The following is a 20385-nucleotide window of genomic DNA, read 5'->3' on the forward strand; positions in this document are numbered from 1 at the left end:
CTAATAATAATGCTATTCGGTTAATGAGGAAGGATCGTATCCATCTTACCTGTACTCATCTATGGGGAAAAAACATGGCAGCTAACAAAAATGGTTAACCTATGTTAAGGACAACACATTGATCTATGGAAAGGAACATGACAGGTGTAATGTTAAGAGGCAGGCTGGAGGACAAAGTGGGTCAGGGAACAAATGAGCTTTAATGACATCCTAGTCGAAATCAATGGGAATAAATGGGCACGAACGGCATATACTAAAATGGCAAGATAAGCTAAAATTATTAAAGGTAATGGACTGGATTTCAGGGGAAGGCAAGCATAGGATTTGTTGGCAGTAAACCAGATGGGCAAATAAGTTTTGGGAGTAGCTTGCGTAGATGAAGAGCTGATTTAGGAGACGCCTTTTTCTTACAGTCGACTTGGTTAGGTTGATGGTGGCAGTGATGAATGGGAATGGAAAGGTAAAGTAGCTGTCTCACTTCCTTGGGGGTTGTTGACCTGTGCTCTGAGTAAAGGAATGATGCACTGGTTTGAAGGAGTGAGTGAGAATGAGTTGCTATAGTATAGGGCTTTGGATTAATTTCGACTTGGGGTTTTTGAACGTCGTACAGTACACTGGCATCTTTTCCATTTGCCTCCAGTCAAGTGTGACAAGATGTATACATTAAGAGACAAGAAGGGCAATGTTATTAGCAATATGGATAAGATAGTTGAAGTAGCTGAAGAGCTCTGCAAAAATCTATACAGTAGCCAATGTAATCAGAATGTTAGTGAGAGAGACAGTAGCGCACAGCAATATGTCATCCTGCCAGTAACAAAAGAGGAAATAAAGTCATAGAAGCATTGAAAAGGGGAAAAGCAGCTGGTGAGGATCAGGTAGCAGCAGATCTATTGAAGTACGGAGGGGAAGTTGTGCTAGAAAAACTAACCACCCTGTATACGCAATGCCTTACGATCTCGACTGTACCAGAAGCTTCGAAAAACGCAAACATTATCTAAATTCATAAGAAAGGAGATGCCAAGAACTTAAAAAATTAGAGACCGATCAGCGTACTGTCTGTCTGTTGCCTACAGGGTGTTTACTAAGGTAATCGCTAATAGAATCAGGGCAACCCTAGACTTCAATAAACCAAATGATCAGGCAGGCTTTCTTAAAGGACATTCCACAATAGATCATATTCATACTATCAGTCAGGGATAGAGAAATGCACAGAATGTTACCAACCTGTATGTGTAGCCTTTGTTGATTTTGAGAAAGCAATTGCCTCAGTGGAAACCTCGGCAGCCATGCAGGCATTGCGGAATCAAGGTATCGAAGAGCGTTGTGTGAAAATACTGGAAGATGTCTATAGCAACTGCATATCTACCATAGTTTTCCATAAAGTAAGCTATAAAATTCAGATAAGGAAGGGCATCAGGCAGGGAGACGCGAGCTCACCAAAGCTATTCACCGCCTTTTTACAGGGTGTATTCCGTGGCCTGATTGGGAACAGTTAGGATATAGGGGTTAATGGAGGACATCTAAATAATCTGCAATTCACTCATGACATTGCCTTGCTGAGTCACTCAGTAGATGAATTGCAAAACATGATCAATGAGTTAGACAGGCAGAGCAGAACGGTGGGTGTAAATATTAACATGCAGAAAACCAAAGTAATGTTCACAGTATAGCAAGGGAACAGCAGTTCACATTTGGTAGTGAGGTGCTGGAAGTGGTAAAGGAATATGTCTACTCAGGGCATGTAGTGACCACTGACCCGGATCATGGGAGGGACATAACTAGAAGAATGAGCAGGTTCTCTCAGAATATGAATAGTAGTTTATCAATATCCCTCAAGAGGAAAGTATACAACAGCTGTATATTACCAGTACTCACCTGCGGAGCAGAAACATGGAGGCTAACGAAAAGGATTCAGCTCGAGTTGAGGACAGTGCAGCAAGCTATGGAAAGAAAAATGACAGGTGCAACAAAAAAGGAGTATACACACCTAACTTTGGCGGCATGTTTTTTTCTTACAGTGGTGCGGAAAACACTACTATGCATGAATTGCTACGTGATATTCGCCTACGACAGCTAAATTTATATCGAATTTTTTCCGTCATGCTGTTTTGGTTTCGGTTTAGCAGCCGACCGATGGCTGTGACGTCAAAGAGTGCTTTTCCGTCACATGAGGCATCTAAAAACGTCCATATAATCTCTGCTTCATTGTTTTAATTTACTGCAGTGCAAAAGCCAGCCTTCCTCAAGAGCAGGAATGACAACAAATATGGGAGTCCCGATTATATTGCAGTTTTTTTTCCTCGCGTGACCTGTAAGCAGATGCTGACGTCACAGTCCTCATTCGGCTGTTGAAACCGATACCGAACAAGCACGAGAAAGAAATGTGATTATAAATTATTTAGCAGTCGTAGCAGAATACCATGTGGCAATTCATGTATATTAACGACTTCTGCATCATTACAAACAAGAAAACACACACCCAAAAGTTAGGTGTCTATATTCCTTCAAGAGACCAGAACCGGGCAGAGTGGGTGAGGGAACAAACATGGGTTAATGACATCCTAGTCAAATCAAGAGGAAGAAATTGTCTTGGGCAGGGCATGTAATGCGAAGTCAAGATAACCGCAGGTCCTTAAAGGTAGTGGAGTGGATTCCAAGAGAAGGCAAGTGCAGCAGGGGCGGTAGAAAGTTAGGTGGGTGGATGTATGTAATTAAGTTGTTTGTGGGCATAGGCTGGGCACAGCAGGCAAAGGACAGGGTTAATTGGAGAGACATGGGAACGGCCTTTACCCTGCAGTGGGCGTAATCAGGCTGATGATAATGATGAAGTGTGACCACAGTGTCTGGAATTTGATCCTGCGCTCTCATGTTCATCACAATATCTTGAATCTCTTGGGCAACCTGTTGTAATTTTCTCGTTAGTTGAATTTCTCCAAGCTGCATTACTGCAGTTTTTTCTAGGTTCTGCATTGTCTTGTATGTGTGGCATTTTTAGTCTGCTGTCTGAACCTGACCAGTGTTGTGTTTGCAGTTTCTCTAAAGCATTGTACATAGTTTTGCAGTTCTGCTTTTCAAAGCTTTGATGCTCATTAATGCTGTTTTTGAATGTGTCCAGATAAATCCTGATTTTAATTTACTTGAATGGATTGTTGACGCAGCAAAATGGCTGGCACCAAATGGAAATCCGTCACGGAATATGCAGCCTACTTGGCCAATGTTGATCAACAGCTGCCCGCAGCCAATCTGCTGGCCAGGCAACTGCATTCACTCCGTTCGCCATCCACCAACACCCGCTTCAGGCTGCCACTGAACTGCACTGTTGTAAGGCATTCCAAACTATTGCTATGTATTACTGCACGGGGGCTGGCATTTTTGGCTTTGTGGATATTGAGGATCGGTTCATTACCTTGTCCCCATGTTCTGAAATCTGTTCGGAAATGAATGGCGAGACATTATAAGTTCTGATGCCTTGTCACCACCATCTTACTTTGCTGGTGGTGCCCCGTATGAGCCAAGCCTAAAAGCCAGCAGCGGTGCCATCTTGAGCTGTGTGTACAGAGGTGATGCAGCGGCTACTGTGCGGTGCTTGTGAACGCTGCCGAGCTGCTTGGTGTTTTGCAGTGCTTCTTAATTGAGAATACGGCTGGTTTTGTTTAAATGAGGCAACAAACTACATAATCCAAGTAAGAGATGGTCAGTGCTGCATGGCGGAAGCGGCTGTAAGCAGCAGCAGTGGCCAGGGTGATGCCAAAGGGCCGCGCTCCGCTTACTACCAAGGTGCATATGTTTTATCTTTTGTGGAGCCCATATTTCAAGTTATGAATTGCAACTGTGCACGCAAGCGACGATTGAAGCGCATGCGCAGCTACTGATTACGAGTTGCAGGCTTACTGCGGCTCACCGCATTTCAGCTGCATCGTGCGCTGATCATCACACAGTGCGGCCTGTTTCATGCACATATCTCCCGATGGTACCCATCATGACTTAATAGTGAGTTACTGTCACGTCGCACGAAGGAATTCGAAGTTAAGTAGGTCAAATTGCATGCGTGTCATTTACTGTTGTTCTTGAGGTTCGCCGTCTTGTCCTGGTGGCTGTGAAATCAAATGCAGTGCTTTTTACCTCCTGGGCTATGTCATGGCATTGGTCTGCTGATTTGCCTCTTCCATCTCAAGTGGTATTGAATGTGCGTTGATGGGCATTTTCGCATGTTGTCCTGATCGAAGTTGGTGATCATTCTGAGCGGTAGCTGCAGGAAGCCTCTCATTTAATGGACACTGATAAGAAATGAGCAGTGGGATTGGGCATCAAAGTAAGGTTACGAACATTTGAGTGTACTGTGGGAATGATCACTAGAAGGACTTTGGTATAGGCCAGTTGGTATGACATCATGAAGAGCAAAACCACAAAACAGGACGGGACTGAGGCAGCCCTGTGTTGTCGCCCGCCTCAGTCCCGTCCTGTTTTGCGGTTTTGCTCTTCATGATGATCACTAGGACAGAGATGTTGTCTTGTCTAGCAAGTTATTGCTATTATCACTGCATGACCCTCTTTAATTACTTTTTTCCAAATAGCTCATCATACACACATTCGATGGAAGTCATCGAATTTGATAGACAATGTCAGGTAGCGGCCAGCAATTTGCACTGCCCATCAACCTACAAAGTTCACGGTTGAGGGCCTACCAGCAATGCATTACAGTCTTGATGTGGCACCGCAATAATACGACTGATCAGCAGGTCATATTTATTATTTATTTATTTATTTATTTTATTTATTACATGCTGCAGACCCTTGGGTCCAAGCAGAGTGGCATTAGTATATATACAGATAATAATGAACAAAACAGGAACAAACAAGTACACATTTATACAATTTTTATTCACACTGCAGTCAGCAAATTATGGTTCCAGTTCGATACTGTCCGAGGAAAAAAGGAAAATTTAAACGTATCAGTTCGAGCATAATAGGGTGTGAGTGAGTCAGGATGGTGATGTCTTGTGAGGCGCGTTAATGCAGGCTTTATATAAGGTGATTTATTCACTTGAAGTTTGTTGTTAAGAAGGAGGGAAAGGAATTCAAGTCTTAACTGCTTTCAAAGTGATTCAAGAGTGGGTATACAATTATCTACCATAATTTTAGAGGGAGAGTGAAGCCGTGCGAATTTATTAAATATAAACCTAACTGCCTTTCTTTGTATTCTTTCAAGGCAGGGTTCGCACGGGTCCTTGAAAACCTTGAAAACCCTTGAATTTGAAAATGTGATTTTCAAGGCCTTGAAAACCTTGAAATATTTAGTGGTTCTTGAAAAACCCTTGAATTCTGTGATGATAGTCATTGGCGCCGTTCAGCGATTGCCCGTTGATCAGCTGGCCACCTTGAAAGCGAAGGTAGCCTCCCGATCCAAGCCAAGAAAATCCAGTCCGGTTCGGGCGTTCGTCCTCCATGTTGTCGGGTTGTGTTTTTTTGTTCGCTGCGGTCGCGCACTTTTTATAGTTGCCGTCCTCATACTGCTTGTTAATCGCCTCCCGTTGGCTTATTCAGAGCACTTGTATTGCGGCATGCGCTGGACATGGGCGTAATTGTGTGTGCGCACAATGCCCGGGAAATGCAATTTCCAGCGATCGTGGCTTAGCCATGACGAGTACTAAGACTGGATTGCGCTGGACACCACGAGTTCGCATTATGCTAGATGCAGACAGTGCGGAAAAGTGACATCTCATCAATGGGAGAGTCTGCGCTGAAGAGCCACAAGAGAAGTTCGAAACACAGCGCGAGCATGAAGAACGCAGCAGGTAGCTCCATGTTGAACTACGTGACATCGCGCGAGTGTGGCGAATCCGTTCGTGTGGTCGAAACGCAGTCCTCGAATTTGAATGCCGCAAGCAAGGCTCACGATTTAGTGACAGAAGCAGAAATATTGTGGGCTTTGAAAGTTGTCACGTGTCATTACTCGTACAGCTCATTCGCCCACACAAGCGATCTGTTCAAGAGAATGTTTCCCGATAGCGAAGTGGCGAAGGTCTTCACATGTGGAGAGAAAAAGTGCGCGTACCTGGCGTGTCATGGTCTTGGACCATTCGTTCTATCACCCATTCATCGGGCAATAGATAAGTGCGACTATTACGTCGTTCTGTTTGATGAATCCGCAAATGATTACCTCCATCAGAACCAGATGGATATACACGTCAGGTACTGGGATGCATCTCAGAAAATAACTACAAGGTACTTCACATCTGTTTTTATGGGCCACGCGACTGCAGATGACATCGAGGATAAATTGTTGAAGGCACTGGAGCCATTACCGCTTGTTAAGATCCTACAAGTGTCCATGGACGGACCGAATGTCAACTTGAAATTTTTCAGAAGCTTTCAGGAGCACCTGCAAAAAAACTATCAAGTACAATGCCTAGATTTAGGCACTTGCGGTCTGCACGTTGTGCACAACGCCTACAGGCGAGTGTAACTGCCAGCAAGTGGGAGTGGACATTCTGTTGTCTAGTCTAAGTGCATTGTTTGAAGATTCCCTGGCGAGGCGAGAAGACTTCGTAGCTGTGACTGGTCAGGCTACATTTCCTCTTAAGTACGTCGCCCATCGCTGGGTTGAAAACATTCCGGTAATTGAACGAGCCCTTTCGCTGTGGCCTGGTGTGAGAATTTACATTGAGTCTGCAAGAAAGAAAGAAGTGAACCAGCCGAAATGTGCCTCCTTTCAAAACTTGCTCAGTTTCTCCAGTGACCCACTAGTCCTTGCAAAACTTAACTTTGCCCTTGGGATTTCTTCAGTGACCCACTAGTCCCCGCAAAACTTAACTTTGCCCTTGGGATTGCACTGATTCTGAAACCTTTCCTGACGGACTATCAGGCAGACCAACCACTTGTGTTTTTTCTGGCAAGGGACCTCGAAACAGTTGTCAGGAAGCTTCTCACAAAGTTTGTGAAGTGTTCAGTTCTCTCTGCATCAGTTGGGACTACAGGCCTGTTGAAAATCAACATTGAAGACGTGAACAATCACACAGCACTTGAGAAAGTGGACATTGGTTATGCAGCTGAACAAATTTTGAAGAATTCCAAGGTCAGTGCAAAAGATGCGTTTGCTTTTAAAATAGAATGCAAGCAGTTCCATGTTAGTGTGTGTAAAAAGGTTCTTGAGAAGAGTCCTTTAAGATTCCCTTTGGTCAGAGGCCTTTCCTCACAGGATCCCCGTCAAATGTGCACCAAGCCAGACCAGTGCCTAGCAGGACTCAAGAATGTTTTGAATGCCCTCATCGCTGCAAAAAGGTTGAGCAATCACCAACGGGACTCTGTTCTCTCTGAGTACGCCGAAATGCTGCAGATGGAGAAGCATAAGCTGCAATTGTTTGAAAAGAGCTCTGACAGGCTAAACATTTTTTTCTTAGAACTCCTAAAGTTCAATTCATCCTACGCTGAGCTCTGGACAGTAGTCCAACTTTTGCTTGTGCTCAGCCATGGCTAGGCAACTGTGGAAAGAGGGTTTAGTGTCAACCGGCAGGTCTGTGTGGAAAACCTGAAAAGTCTGTCGTATATCTCACAACGCGTTATATGTGACGCCGTTGACAAGGCAGGTGGCATCCTTAACATTCCTTTAACAAAGGAGTTGAGGACCTCCGTTTCAGCTGCAAGGCATCGTTATCAGGCATATCTGGAGGCGCAGAAGAAGGAGCAACTTGAAGAAGCAAAGGAGTCAAAGAGGCGTCTTGTTGAGGAAGAAATTGATACCTTAAAGCGAAAGAAAGTAAGACTTGAAGCAACCGTTGCTGATCTGACAGCTTCAGCAGACAACTTGGCTGAGAAAGCAGAAGAGACGGGCGACGTCGTGCACATTGTGAAGTCAAATTGCCTTAGGAAAACGGCAAAAAGCAAGACTGAAGAACTTCTGAACATCAAGCAAGAAATAATCACAAAGCTTCAGGAGCTTTCATGAATACTTGTTGCGCCCTGTCTTAGTTTAGTATTAAACTAGTCTAGTTTGTAAGTGCGTCTTTTTTTAGTGTTCAATAAATTTGTTACAGCGTGTTTTAAAAAAGTTGTTGTTTTACTATAAAGGGTACTAAATTGAGTATCGAAATGAGTCCTTGTAAAAACTTTTGGGGGCCTTGAAAGTCCTTAAAAACCCTTGAATTTGTGCCCTCAAAGCCTGTACGAACCCTGCAAGGTGACTGATATTTGACTTAGTGTACAGATTCCATGAAATACATACATACTCGAGCTTTGGTCGAACAAATGAAAAGTAACAGAGTGATTTCAAATTAGTAGGGGCGTTTTTTAGTATTTGCCTCAAGAAGCACAGTTTGCAGAAAGCAGAAGAATAAATATTATTAAAATTTGTGTTCCACGACAATGTTGGTGTCAAGGTAACACCCAAATATTTGTAGTTGATAGCTTCGCGTAGTGGAGAAGAACCTAATGTACTAGAAAAAATAAGTGGGTTTTTTTTACGAGTGCCATAAAGGCATACTGATTTTTCAGCGTTGAGAAGCATCCCCCATTCATTGCACCAATTCAATATCCTGTGTAAGTCTGTTTCAAGGACAGTCTGGTTATGTGGACAGGTTATTTCGTTATACAGGACACAATCATTGGCAAAAAGCCTAATTTTCACACTGGGAGATATGACATTAACGATGTCGTTCATGTACAGTAGGAAGAGTATAATGCATAGGAAGAGTATGAAGAGTAGAAAGAGTATAATGCAAACCGGAGATAATTTTACACTCGCTATTATGACATGGTCTCAGCAATTTCATGGTGACCAAAACAATTTGTTAAACAATGCGCGACGTGATAAAAGCAGAAAAAGCACATGTCCTCCACTTTTATCCCAAGCTCACCATCTGTACCGGACTTCCTTCCGTGTGCCTACCATCCACGAAATGGATTGAACATATCCGAGAGTTTGTAATTGGTGCGAAGGCTTTCATGTCTTCATAAGAAGTGTACTGACAATTTAATTCTAGGTCGGTGGGAAAGCGGCATAGCAGAAACATGTTGCAACTGCACTGAGACTGTCTTTGCATGCTTCCAGAATGCGCTGTCGGCGATTTGCTTCCTATTTCTTGGATTACTTGTGTAGCCCATGATCACACAGTGTTGTTCCGATCACTCTGCAACCGTGAACAGCATTAATAAAGGGATACAAATCTTTAAAACGGAAAAAGTCTTGCGAAAAATGTTGCTCTGCAATGCATAAAGCCCATGACTATACAGCCCACTTGAGACACCAGGGGGGTAGATAGTATTTCCCTCCTTCCCAGTTTGCCTTCAGTAAAATGGCTTATACTCCATCTCACATGCTGTTTGCAGCACTGTCAAAAGTATAGTTCTCTTATCCAATCAGGGCTGCAGGGCACAGCAAATAGTCCCTCAAATATTTGGGCAGTCTAGGGGTATTTTTCATACTGTCAAAACTGGTATTTTAAAAACATAGTTTGTACTGAAATTCATAGACAAGTGCTGCATGGGTACAGCTCTGCGGAGGCCTATTGCAAAGTCCTGATGCACTCTCTTTTGGCAACGTCGCGTTGCCCGAGTTGGTTATGTCACCCGTGTCCCCTTTGTGCCATCCATCGAATGTGCAGCAGTTTTCCCAATCTGGAAAAGCAGTTAGCTTTAAACATTATTGATGCACTTCGGCGTCAAGTGTGGGGGCAGTTGAAGTTTGAACTCGATCATCGAGAGGATTGCACAATTCGCCCAGGTGAGTGAGGAGCGAATGCTCTACCAGTGGACAGCGCAGACAGAGAAGGCGGGCAGAAAGAAGCGTTCTTGTGGAAAAGGCCGCGAGTGGACGAAGAAGCTGGACGATTTTGACTTGAGCATGTTGCGAAGGGTGGTGCACAACTTCTTTCAGGGAGCGGAGTGCCAACTGTCGCCAAGGCAGTGCAGCGTTTCAAAGACCATGACATGCTACCAACCGTATCATATCATATCATACCATATCATCCTGTCAAGCAGAATGAAGTGCTATGCATGAGCAGTCTCAAAAAGGGCATACAAGCTTGGCTATCCAGAAAAGGTGTAGCATGGAGCAGCGACGTGGTGAAGGTGGAGCTCATGAAGCTTATCGACAGCGTAAACGCATGCGGGGACCGCTCCCATGTGGACTGCATTGCTGCAGCTGCTATCACCTCGTTGTGCACCTGCCACACTGCCATTGCCAACTGAACCCTATAAAGCTTATCTGGAGCAACATCAAGGGTATCTTGGCAAATGCAAGTGAGACATTTAAGCTCCAAGAGGTGGAGCCTGTAGATTGGCAAGGCATCATGCAAGTAACTGATAACAAGTGGAAGAGCTATGTGGAGCATGCTCTCATACAGGAACATGCAATGGGAAACCTGGGCCACATCATCGACAATATTGTTGACCAAGGTCCTGCTGTTGTAATCAACCTGGAGGACACAGCAACCAGCAGTGCTGATTTGTGCGGGTGTGCGAATACTCGAATACCAATCGAATAGAAAGTTTTCGAATTATTCAATTCGCTTATAGAATACCTATAATTCGGGTAACTGCATATTCGGTATTCGGGTGACCGCACAATGCGAGATCTGTCATTCCTCCTCCTCCAAATCCTCCATTGCAGTCTGTGGTTTTCTGATCGTGCGACTCACATTTTAATTTACAGCGGCCGCACATCAGGTGGAAATAAATTCTCAATAGCACAAACCAAATTGCACTCGTGACTAAACCGAATCATGAACAGCCTAAAAAAAAAAACCACCACTTCACGCGGCTGGTACATGGCTAGCGCGACAGGCCACGAGCGACAGCAACCACAGCACAACACAAGCCACGGTAGGTGTGCACCTTTAAAGACTATCTATCCCGCAGTCGACACGCATGGAACTGATCTTCCTGTGAAATTTTGTGGTGAACACCGGTACGCCGGCCTATTAGCGAACACGAAAAGAGCAGCGTCTACTATTATTCATCATTTAGGTCATGGGCCATCCTACTCCAATAAGGATTCATTCATTTATAAGGCAGACAATTATGTTGAAATGTTTTTGTTTTCAGAAGAGACAGAAGCATGCGGCATCTAGAAAACAACAACACTGAACTTAATAAAAAGAATGATGAATGTACGCACCATCACCTGTCGGGTGCAAGTTTCCTACTCCTAGTTGTACACGTGCCCATGCTGCCACGCTGTCTGCGCTTCATAGTTTCATGTCTCTATAGTTCTGTTTTCTGCGTCTCCGCGCTGTTTGGTTCAGGTCAGCGGACAAAAGGCACGAAAGGATTGTATCGGTTTGTGTGCAGTGCCTGTTTCAACAACATGGCTGATCGCACAAAAAGAATGATCTGGAAACATTTCAGCAAGGATAATCTGCAGGAAGCGGCATGCAAGAGTTGCAACGCCAAACTTCGGACACCATCGGGCACAACGACACCTCTGGCGAACCACCTAAGGAACAAACATTACGCTTTGCACAGCGCGTTTTTGGTGGAAAGCGGGAAGCGAACAAGTTTCGGCAGCGCATCGCAGCCTTCTATCAAATGTAAGTTTGACACGGCCAAGGAGTTGTCGCAGCATGAAAGGCAAGAAATCGCGACGCGGATTGTGTGGATGCTGGCACTCGACCTGCAGCCATACGACTTCGTTGAAAGCCGAGGGTTCAAGGAGTTAATGCATGACGTGGAGCCACTGTACAAGGTCCCCTCTCGGACGACTTTTTCAAGAACAGTCATCCCCGACCTGTACAGGTTCACTGTAATAGCTGCCAAGCGTTGAATTCACGCTGACCTGTAGGAAGGTGTAGTCTTTTTCGTTCACCAGTGACATGTGGATGTCGAGGTCAAACCAGATCTACATTAGTCTCACGTGTCATTACTTCACCTCTAACTTCGAAATCCTGGCATTCACGTTGGGCAACCAGCACGTGATTGACAGTCACACTGCATGCAACATGTTAGCACACCTGGAAGCAATTACGAGTGAATGGGATCTGCCACTGCAAGAGGTAACTATTTTTGTTGTGACTGACAATGCTCGAAATTTCCCCACAGCTCTTCGGGACTTTCAGTGTGCCCCTATGCAGTGCTTGGGCCATACATTGCAATTGGCCATCAAGGATGCCAAGGATGAAACCGCGGGAGTGCCCGCCATTCTTAAGAAATGCCGTGCAATAGTGGGCCAGTAGAAGCACAGTGCCCGAGTGCAGCAAGACTAAAGGGCTGCCAGCAGCGGATAGAGCTACCCCTCCTGGAGCTCATCCATAATGTAGACACCAGGCGGAATAGCGAGCATGACATGCTGTCACGTCTCCTTCAGCTTAAAAGAGGAAGTTTGCCGTGAACTCGTTGCGTCTGAGACAGTGGTATCCAACTTGACACCACAGGAATGGAAAACGGTGGCTGGACTGGTCAAAGCCTTTCAGCCAATTGCATCAGCAACAAAAAACCTGAATGGGCAGAAGTATGCAACCTGTCTTCAGTGATACCATTCCTTTACGGAACGCACATGATGCTGAAGGACTGTGCTGCAGTGGATGTGACACATCAGTGTTCGCAAAAAATTCACAAAAAAGTGTGAAGGCAAGATTTCCTGACCACAATGAGCAAAAAGAGTACATCATGGCAACGGCATATGACCCACGATTCAAAAACTTCTGCGCTGAAGCTTTACAAGAAACAAAGCTTCTGGAACTTGCATGGAGTGAGCTGCAGAGCTCGTCAACCCCACCACCCAGTGACTGTGCTGAGCCCTCAACATCTACAGCACAAAAGCAGCGTAGTGCCAGCATATGGGACAATATCGACAAACCTGCAATGTCATTTGGGAAGAGACACAACCGTGAACCAGGTAACATTGATGAATTTCAGCGGTACCTTCGAGAGCCAGTTTGCAGCGGGGATGGAGACCCTTTTGTGTACTGGAGGAAAACAGGCAAGCAGAACATTCCCGGTCTGTACAGAATGGCCATGAAATACCTAGCTATATACCAGCAAAGCAAGTTCCAAGTGAAAAACTTTCTACAGCTGGCAGCATTGTCAGTCCAGTCGAGAAAAGCTGTTGCCGGATCACGTGCAGCAGCTGCTTTTTTTTGCAGAGAACTTATATATTATAAGCACTTCAACACATGTTTGAATAAAGTTGTTACTATTCGGTTCGATATTTGGGTCTTTTCTTCATTTGATTTGATATTAGATTCGAGAGGTACTATTCGGTATTCGCAAACCCCTACTGATTTGAGTTGTGTGGTGGAAGATGAGATGTTGACCTCTATACCGGGCTAACGTGATTCATTACTTGCGTGCGTACAAGTTGGGATCGTTTAGTACTGACACATTGAGGGTAACGGAAATGATAATGAGAACGTACAGTCGAGCCCACATATCACGGCCCCACTTAAAACGAACTTTCGCTTATAACGAACGAGACCTGTGCAATCATCACAATATACATTGTTTCACTGACACAGAATCACACGTATAAGGAACGTCATTAAGCCCCGCTGGTCGGTTACTGCGAATGGATGGCGTCGTGCCCCGTTTCGTGCCGCTCTCAAGCGAGCTACCCTTTTCCTGCCGACGCGCCTTCCAAGATCGCCCTCCCACCCCTCCTCACAACTCCGCTTCCCTTTCCTCTCTCTCTTGCAAATCCGTGTGTGCCCTCCGCAATCAACCACGCTGCCGCCAGTGCCGATCGCGGAGGCCACACTCCGTGAAGCAGGCCTTCCATGGGCGCCAAGAGGTGGCTGCACTGACACTCACAGACACACCTCATTGGTTGCTCCGCTGGCTCTGTGTGTCTGTATCTTTAGCTTGATTGCCGCCTGTATGCGTTGCGTGTCTACCCCATCGTGCACTCTTGTCACTCTTGTTGTGGTGCAAACATTTCGTTGGCTTTGTTCAAATCTGGGGCCTGGTTGTCATTCGGGATGACGGACAGGAACACCGTGCCCATTTTCATTTTGTTCAGCGGTAGAGATGATTAAAGCGCCCTGGGCGGAGGTGACGGCCACTGGCGAGTGGAACTGCTTCCGCAAGGCCGGCTTCGTCGACACTGTGTCTGATACCGAGCCTAATGCTTTGGAAGATGACCAGCCCGACGGCGATTTGTGGCAGCACGTCTTCGACTCCAACATGGGGGGTCATGACATTGGTTGGAACGATTTTATTTCTGTCGATGACAACGCCAACACTGCGGGACCGTGCAAGGATGAGGGCATCGCTTCTGAAGTGCGGGACGAGGGTGATGCGGAGAAACCGGATGAGGATGCAACTTCAGAGCCAGTACCCATACGTGCGCCTGTAGCAATGGGCTACATTAAGAGCCTCAGTCAACTTGTCTATGCCAAGGGCCTTGGCGAAGAGCACGCTTCTGCTTTAAATAAACTGGAAACCTCCTTCATCGGGTCTGCGCTGCAAAAACAGACGTCCATCTCGGACTTTTTCGCAAAGAAAAATTGAGTGTTTTGACAAGCAACTGTCTTTAAAGCTGTTGTCCAATTGCTGCGAACTTGGGGATATAAAGAACGGAAACCGCGTAGTTCGTTATAAGCAGGCTCGACTGTATCTGATGAGCTATGGCAGATGCTGTAGTGGAGTGCTCCTGATTAACTTTGACTACTTGTGCACTGACAATCGCACAGCACACAGGCTTGTTTTGCATTTTGTTTCCATCGATATAAAGCTGCTTCTGCTTGTATTCGACCCAGCTTTTTTGGACAGTGCCACACTGAAGTATATACATCCCTTTTAGCGACCCTTTAATGCTAAAGAAAACTGGTTAATTAATTTTGACAAAGAACTATTGAAGATTAGATTGTTTTTTAATTTCAGAAAGACCTTTTATCCAATTAACTCTTTCCTGCCCACGCCTATGCCCATCGATAGCCCGCTATCGATGGTTGCAAGTTCGTATTTACGCGCTTTCGAAGCGTTTACGGGCATGCTGCGCCATCTAGTGAGGAATAAAGGAACTATTCTTTCAGTTTCGGTTTTTTGTTTCACGTTTTCGCTGCGCGGGGGTTTTAAACGACACTTCGAAGTTGGGTGACGCTCCCTCGTTGTGTCCGTGATGGCGTCGACATCGCGCGCTTCTGCTCTGCGCAAACGTCGCGCTTCCATCGATCCCGATGCATCTGCAAGCGATGTTTTTGAAGATGAAAGCAGCAGCGACTCGGAGGACAACTTCAGTTCATCGGATTTTAGTACTGAAAGCGAAAGTGCGTCGATCCAGCCCGGAACGGCCGCAGGCATCCGTCGGTAAGTTTCGGTTTCTCTGAATCGTTTCGCTGCGCTCCCACGCTGATCTGTAGATATCCTCCGTGTGCTGAAGGTCAGATTTCTTATCTGCAGGGTGGCAACGTCTTTCGGGAGGGACCATTTGCCGGCGGCTGCGCAGGGTGTCGTGTTTTCTCCTGCACGACGGCCAGGCCTCGACCTTGGCATCGCGCTCCGGAGTGGCGCTAGGCGGTTCTCCAGAGCCGTTGATTTCTTTTTTCTTTTTTTCACTGGTGAAATCATCCGAGAGATATGCGACAATACAAATAAATGTGCCTGGATGCATATTCTTGAAAAACCAACTTACGGTGAGAGAGATGGGTCCTGGAGAGAAGTAACACCGGATGAAATGCAGAAGTTCATCGGACTGCTAATCTACATGGGTATCGTGCAAGTCCCACGTCTGCACTCATATTGGAACACGGGGAGATTGTTCGCAGGCCTTGTACCACCGAAAGTGATGCCGAGAAGGCGATTCAAGGCATTACTGGCATTCTTGAGTGTGACGGACCCAGAGAAGACCACTGCCGCAACCCACGGGAAGCTTCACCGCGTATCTTCTCTGCTAAAACACATGAACATTTCGTCTCTGCAGTTCTTTCAGCCGCATCGGTACCTGTCCATTGACGAGAGGATGGTGAAGTCGAAAGGTCGTTCTGGAATTCGGCAGTATATGAGGGATAAAGTAATAAAATGGGGGTATAAATTGTGGGTTCTGGCTGATTCAAAAACTGGCTACACGGTTCAATTCAATGTGTATACCGGAAAGCGAGAAGCGCCCAGTGCACGTGGTTTGGCATTTGATGTTGTGACGCGGCTGTGTGAGAACTACCTTGATCAGGGATACTTAATTTTTTTGGACAACTTTTACACATCAACATCTTTGTTCATCCATCTACTGGAATTCAAGACACTAGCTTGCGGAATGACCCGAAAAGACCGCTGCGGTTTTCCCAGCGAACTAAAGGACACAAAATGGGAAAAAAAAGCAGGAAGAGGAGATGTTCGATGGCTGCGGGACAAGGACGTATTGTATCTGCAATGGAAGGATAAACGGGTTGTCCACATGATGTCGACAGCCCACACCGCTAACGACTATGTTATTGCGAAGCGAAGAAAAAAAGTCGAGAACAAATGGACCGAAGTCTCAATCAGAAAGCCGCAACTCATAGACGACTACAATGTGGGCATGCTGGGAGTCGACAAATCTGACCAGCTTATCGGATCCTACAACGTCCTCATGAAGTGCGTGCGCTGGTGGAAGACCCTGTTCTTCCATTGTATAGACATTGCTGTAGTCAACAGTTTTATACTGTTTGATGAGCACCGCCGACAGCATCCAGAGGTGGCAGAATTGTCAAGAATCTCGCGCTTCGACCAGTTCGCCTTCAGACTAGAACTGACTGAGCAGCTGCTGGGATTTGATGAGCGACCTTCTGTAAACCCCGCCGTTCCTCCAGTTGTTCCACCAGGTGGTGCACCCCAAGGTCTTCAGCACAAGCAAAAAAAAATGGAGCGTTATAGGAACTGTAAGTTGTGCTATGAAGACAGAAAAGTTGAACAGAAAACAAATGTCTTCTGTGAGACCTGTGCTATCAATTTGTGTTTCACTACGTCGAGAAACTGTTTTGCCCGTTGGCATGACACGCACCATGCCTAACGTTTTTTTTTCCGCCTCAATAAGTTCTAGACATAGAAAGCTGAAATTTTGTGAAACATTGTACAGATGTATCCTCAACAAAATGTATATACTGAAATTTTTTTATATTTTGTGTGTGTAAAAAAATGTTGATGTTTTTGTATATTTTGTCCAGTGTTTGAAATTTTTGTGCAATTTTGTTTTTCAAAATTTTCTACAATTAGCATGTTCTTTGAGACTAACACCATTAAAAAGACAATTTCCTCTTCTCAACAATGATACTATTTCCTTGAGTATCAAGCATGTTTTGTTGAAGGAACAAAAATATTTCCTATACCACCCAAAAACCACTACTTTTCCCATGGGCAGGAAAGTGTTAAGCATGATATTTTGTTCTCTAATCTCCTTTTCTATGAAATTCAAGGACTAGCACTTCACCCATTTAAAGGAGTATTTAGGGGGGAATACCTAAGTAATTTGTGGTTTGTTGGTGACATTGTCTTGCTAAGTCGCTCAGCGGATGAGCTGCAAAGCATGAACAATGATTTAGACAGCCAGAGCGGATTGGTAGGCCTTAAAATGAACACACAGAAAACCAAAGTAATGTTCAACAGTCTCGCAAGGGAACTGCAGTTTGCGATTTGTAGCAAGGTGCTGGAAGTGGTTAGAGAATACGTCTACTTAGGGTAGGTAGTGGCCGCTGATTTGCATCATGAGAGGGAAATAACCAGAAGGATAAGAATGGGGTGGAGTGCATATGGCAGGTTCTCTCAGATCATAAATGGCAGTTTGCCGATACCCCTGAAGAGAAAACTATAAACAGCTGTATCATACCGGTACTCATCTAGGGGGCAGAAACGTGGAGGCAAACGAAAGTTCAGCTTAAAGACAACGCAACGAGCTGTGGAAAGAAAAATAATAGGTGTAACATTAAGAGATCATAAGCTGCCAGAGTGGGTGATGGAACAAGCATTGGTTTATGACATCCTAGTCAAAATCAAGAGAAGGAAATGGGCTTGGGCAGGACATGTAATGTGAAGGCAAGATAACCCCTGGTCCTTAAGGGTAACGGAGCGGATTCCAAGAGAAAGCAAGTGCAGAAAGGGTCGGCACAAGGTTAGGTGGGCGTATGAAATTAAGAAGTTATACATATACCACATAGCGCAGATGTTATTCTGTACACTGGTGATACCAGTGTGTTTTACTGTGGTAGGCCCATAGTCCTTTTTCCCAACTAATCCTTTATCCCTAGGACAAAAATGCCTGTCAATTCTAGCCTTCACTCTTCAGAAGGCCTCCTTCCGCCAGAAGCTTCCTCTGCACCAGAACAAAAAGCACCGGGGAAATTCAATTCAAAGATGCCATGGGGAGACGGTCATTGTAAAAGTGAAATGTGTAACCAGTACTGCTAAACAGATTTGTCGTCTCATCTAATGACCACCTATGCATGTGAGCAGACATTAAAGAACCACAGGTGGTCGTAGTTAACATGGAGCCCTTCACTATGGTGCCTTTCTTCTTTCTTTCATCTCTTCCTTCACCCCTTCCCTCAATGCGCGACTCAAATGTCCAGGTTTAAAGTTTTTTGTGTCTTAAACTACCGAAGCCCTATGCTAGTACGGCCGCCGCGGTGGCTGAGTGGTTATAGCGCTCGGCTGCTGGCCCAAAAGAAGCGGGTTCGATTCCGGCCGCGGCGGTCGAATTTTGATGGAGGCAAAATTCTAGAGGCCCGTGCACTGTGCGATCTCAGTGCACGTTAAAGAACCCCAGGTGGTTGAAATTTCCGGAGCCCTTCGCTACGGCGTCTCTCATAGCCTGGGTCGCTTTTGGACGTTAAACCCCCATAAACCAAACCAAACCTCTGGCAGCACAGCCGGACTCTAGCGGGGCGTGCCGCAAGCTCTCTTATGGCGTGCGCACTTGTGGCAAACACAATGAGAGCCTTTCTATTCGAATTTCGCTCTACCACTGCTAGGAGCATGACGACCCTACTCCTCCTGACTTAACCTGTCCCGCCATTCACTTCTGTAGCAACAGGGGCTGTGCGCCTGGGTTCGTGCCTTTGCACGCACATTCACAAGAGGTGCCGCGTGTTAAGCAATAAGGAAAAACAAAACTTGGAGGGTTGCTCTACTTCGTGCTGACCGATGAGACACATATTTTCTTTGATATATTTGGAGTTAAAAACCGCATAAGGAGAAGTCGCCGTTCAGTTTCCAGATGCCAAAGAGAGTATAGGACGTGTATTATGGCTTTTAATGGTAGGGACGGACTTCGATCTGCTTATTTGCACTGCTTATCTTTCATAGTGTGTACTGAATGTAGGCTAATCGCTAGCAATGGCCCAGGCCGGAATGGCAGGTGCTGAAGCCGAGCGGCAAAGAATACAGATTCAGAATTCGCAAGTTTTGTGCTAGGTCTGTATGTCCTGCATCATATATGTCTGAATTGTGTGATGAAGTATCCCGCATTGATAATGCAGATTAATATTAACAATGAATCTCTTTACACATAAATTGAGGTTAGGTGTGCTGGTACAGATAGCCGGAGAGAGGATTCTAAACATCAGGAGCTGCAGTACGTGTCGGGAGAGGTGGGTTGAGAATGCTTTTAAAAAATTTGAGAAGTGTTTTTTTTTGTGCCTCATGTATATTCACTTACAGCATATGTATAATTCCCTATCAGATAAGGGAAGTATTCCTCATACCGTATTTATGCGCATAATTTGCGCACTTTTCATTCAGAAATTAGGGCTCGAAGAAGGGGGTGCGCAAATTACGTGGGGATTTCACGAGTGCGACTTCAAAAACTCTGCAAAGGTCACAACGCGCAATATAGTTATAGTGTATGTTGCTGCGTATACGTCAACATCCGGACCCGCACCCCGCACTGGCCCCCCCACCGCGGGATGGCATGAAGGCGCATGCGTGAAGCTGAATAAACCGCTAAAACAGCGCCATCGCTTGCGGCCCAGCAAATTGTTCGGTAGTTCCGGATTCCGTAAGTTTGCTTTCGCAACTTCGTCCGGGATAGCAAGAGCGAAGCTATAAATCAGTTATCACACCCCACAATTCTTTAACAGTACCGCGCAAGCATCGACCAAACTGCTTGTCGGCGCCTTATCACGGCACAGAGCTGCGAAGCCAGCTAGAATAGCCGCGTGCGCACAAGTTTGCCGACACAACGATTGTCGTCTATAGGCAAACTTGTGCGCATGCGGTTATTCTTGCTGGCTTCGCCACTCCGCGCCGTGTTTTAAGCCGCGTGAGCTGGTTTATTATTTCACATAAAAAGGTCAATATGAAAACAGAACCAAGAACAGGTGCCCAAAGAAAAAGAGGAAGAAAAATAAAGAACAAGAAATATAAGAGAAAAATTGAGAAAAGAGGCCAGAACTAGAAAGAACCACAGTGAGAAGCAGTTTGAAACTTGCCGTATAGTTGTGATATCCCATCGCAAGACATGACCGAACAACGAAACACAAGCCGTCA

General features: G+C 45.5%; 1 protein-coding gene and 1 pseudogene across 3 annotated transcripts in view; both read left to right on the plus strand.

Annotated features, from left to right (window-relative positions):
* LOC144127949 (uncharacterized) overlaps positions 1-20385 on the plus strand; it is a 53431-nt gene that overhangs the window by 21646 nt on the left and 11400 nt on the right. For all 3 annotated transcript variants that reach the window (XM_077660967.1, XM_077660968.1, XM_077660966.1), the window contains one exon: positions 3159-3321. In XM_077660967.1, the coding sequence (XP_077517093.1) occupies positions 3163-3321 (159 nt within the window). In that variant the 5' untranslated portion in view covers positions 3159-3162. The remainder of the gene's footprint in view (positions 1-3158; positions 3322-20385) is intronic.
* On the plus strand, positions 6176-7945 carry LOC144127651 (uncharacterized; annotated as a pseudogene).

The sequence above is a fragment of the Amblyomma americanum genome, chromosome 4 (assembly GCF_052857255.1).
Source record: "Amblyomma americanum isolate KBUSLIRL-KWMA chromosome 4, ASM5285725v1, whole genome shotgun sequence".
In the NCBI taxonomy this organism is placed as follows: domain Eukaryota; kingdom Metazoa; phylum Arthropoda; class Arachnida; order Ixodida; family Ixodidae; genus Amblyomma; species Amblyomma americanum.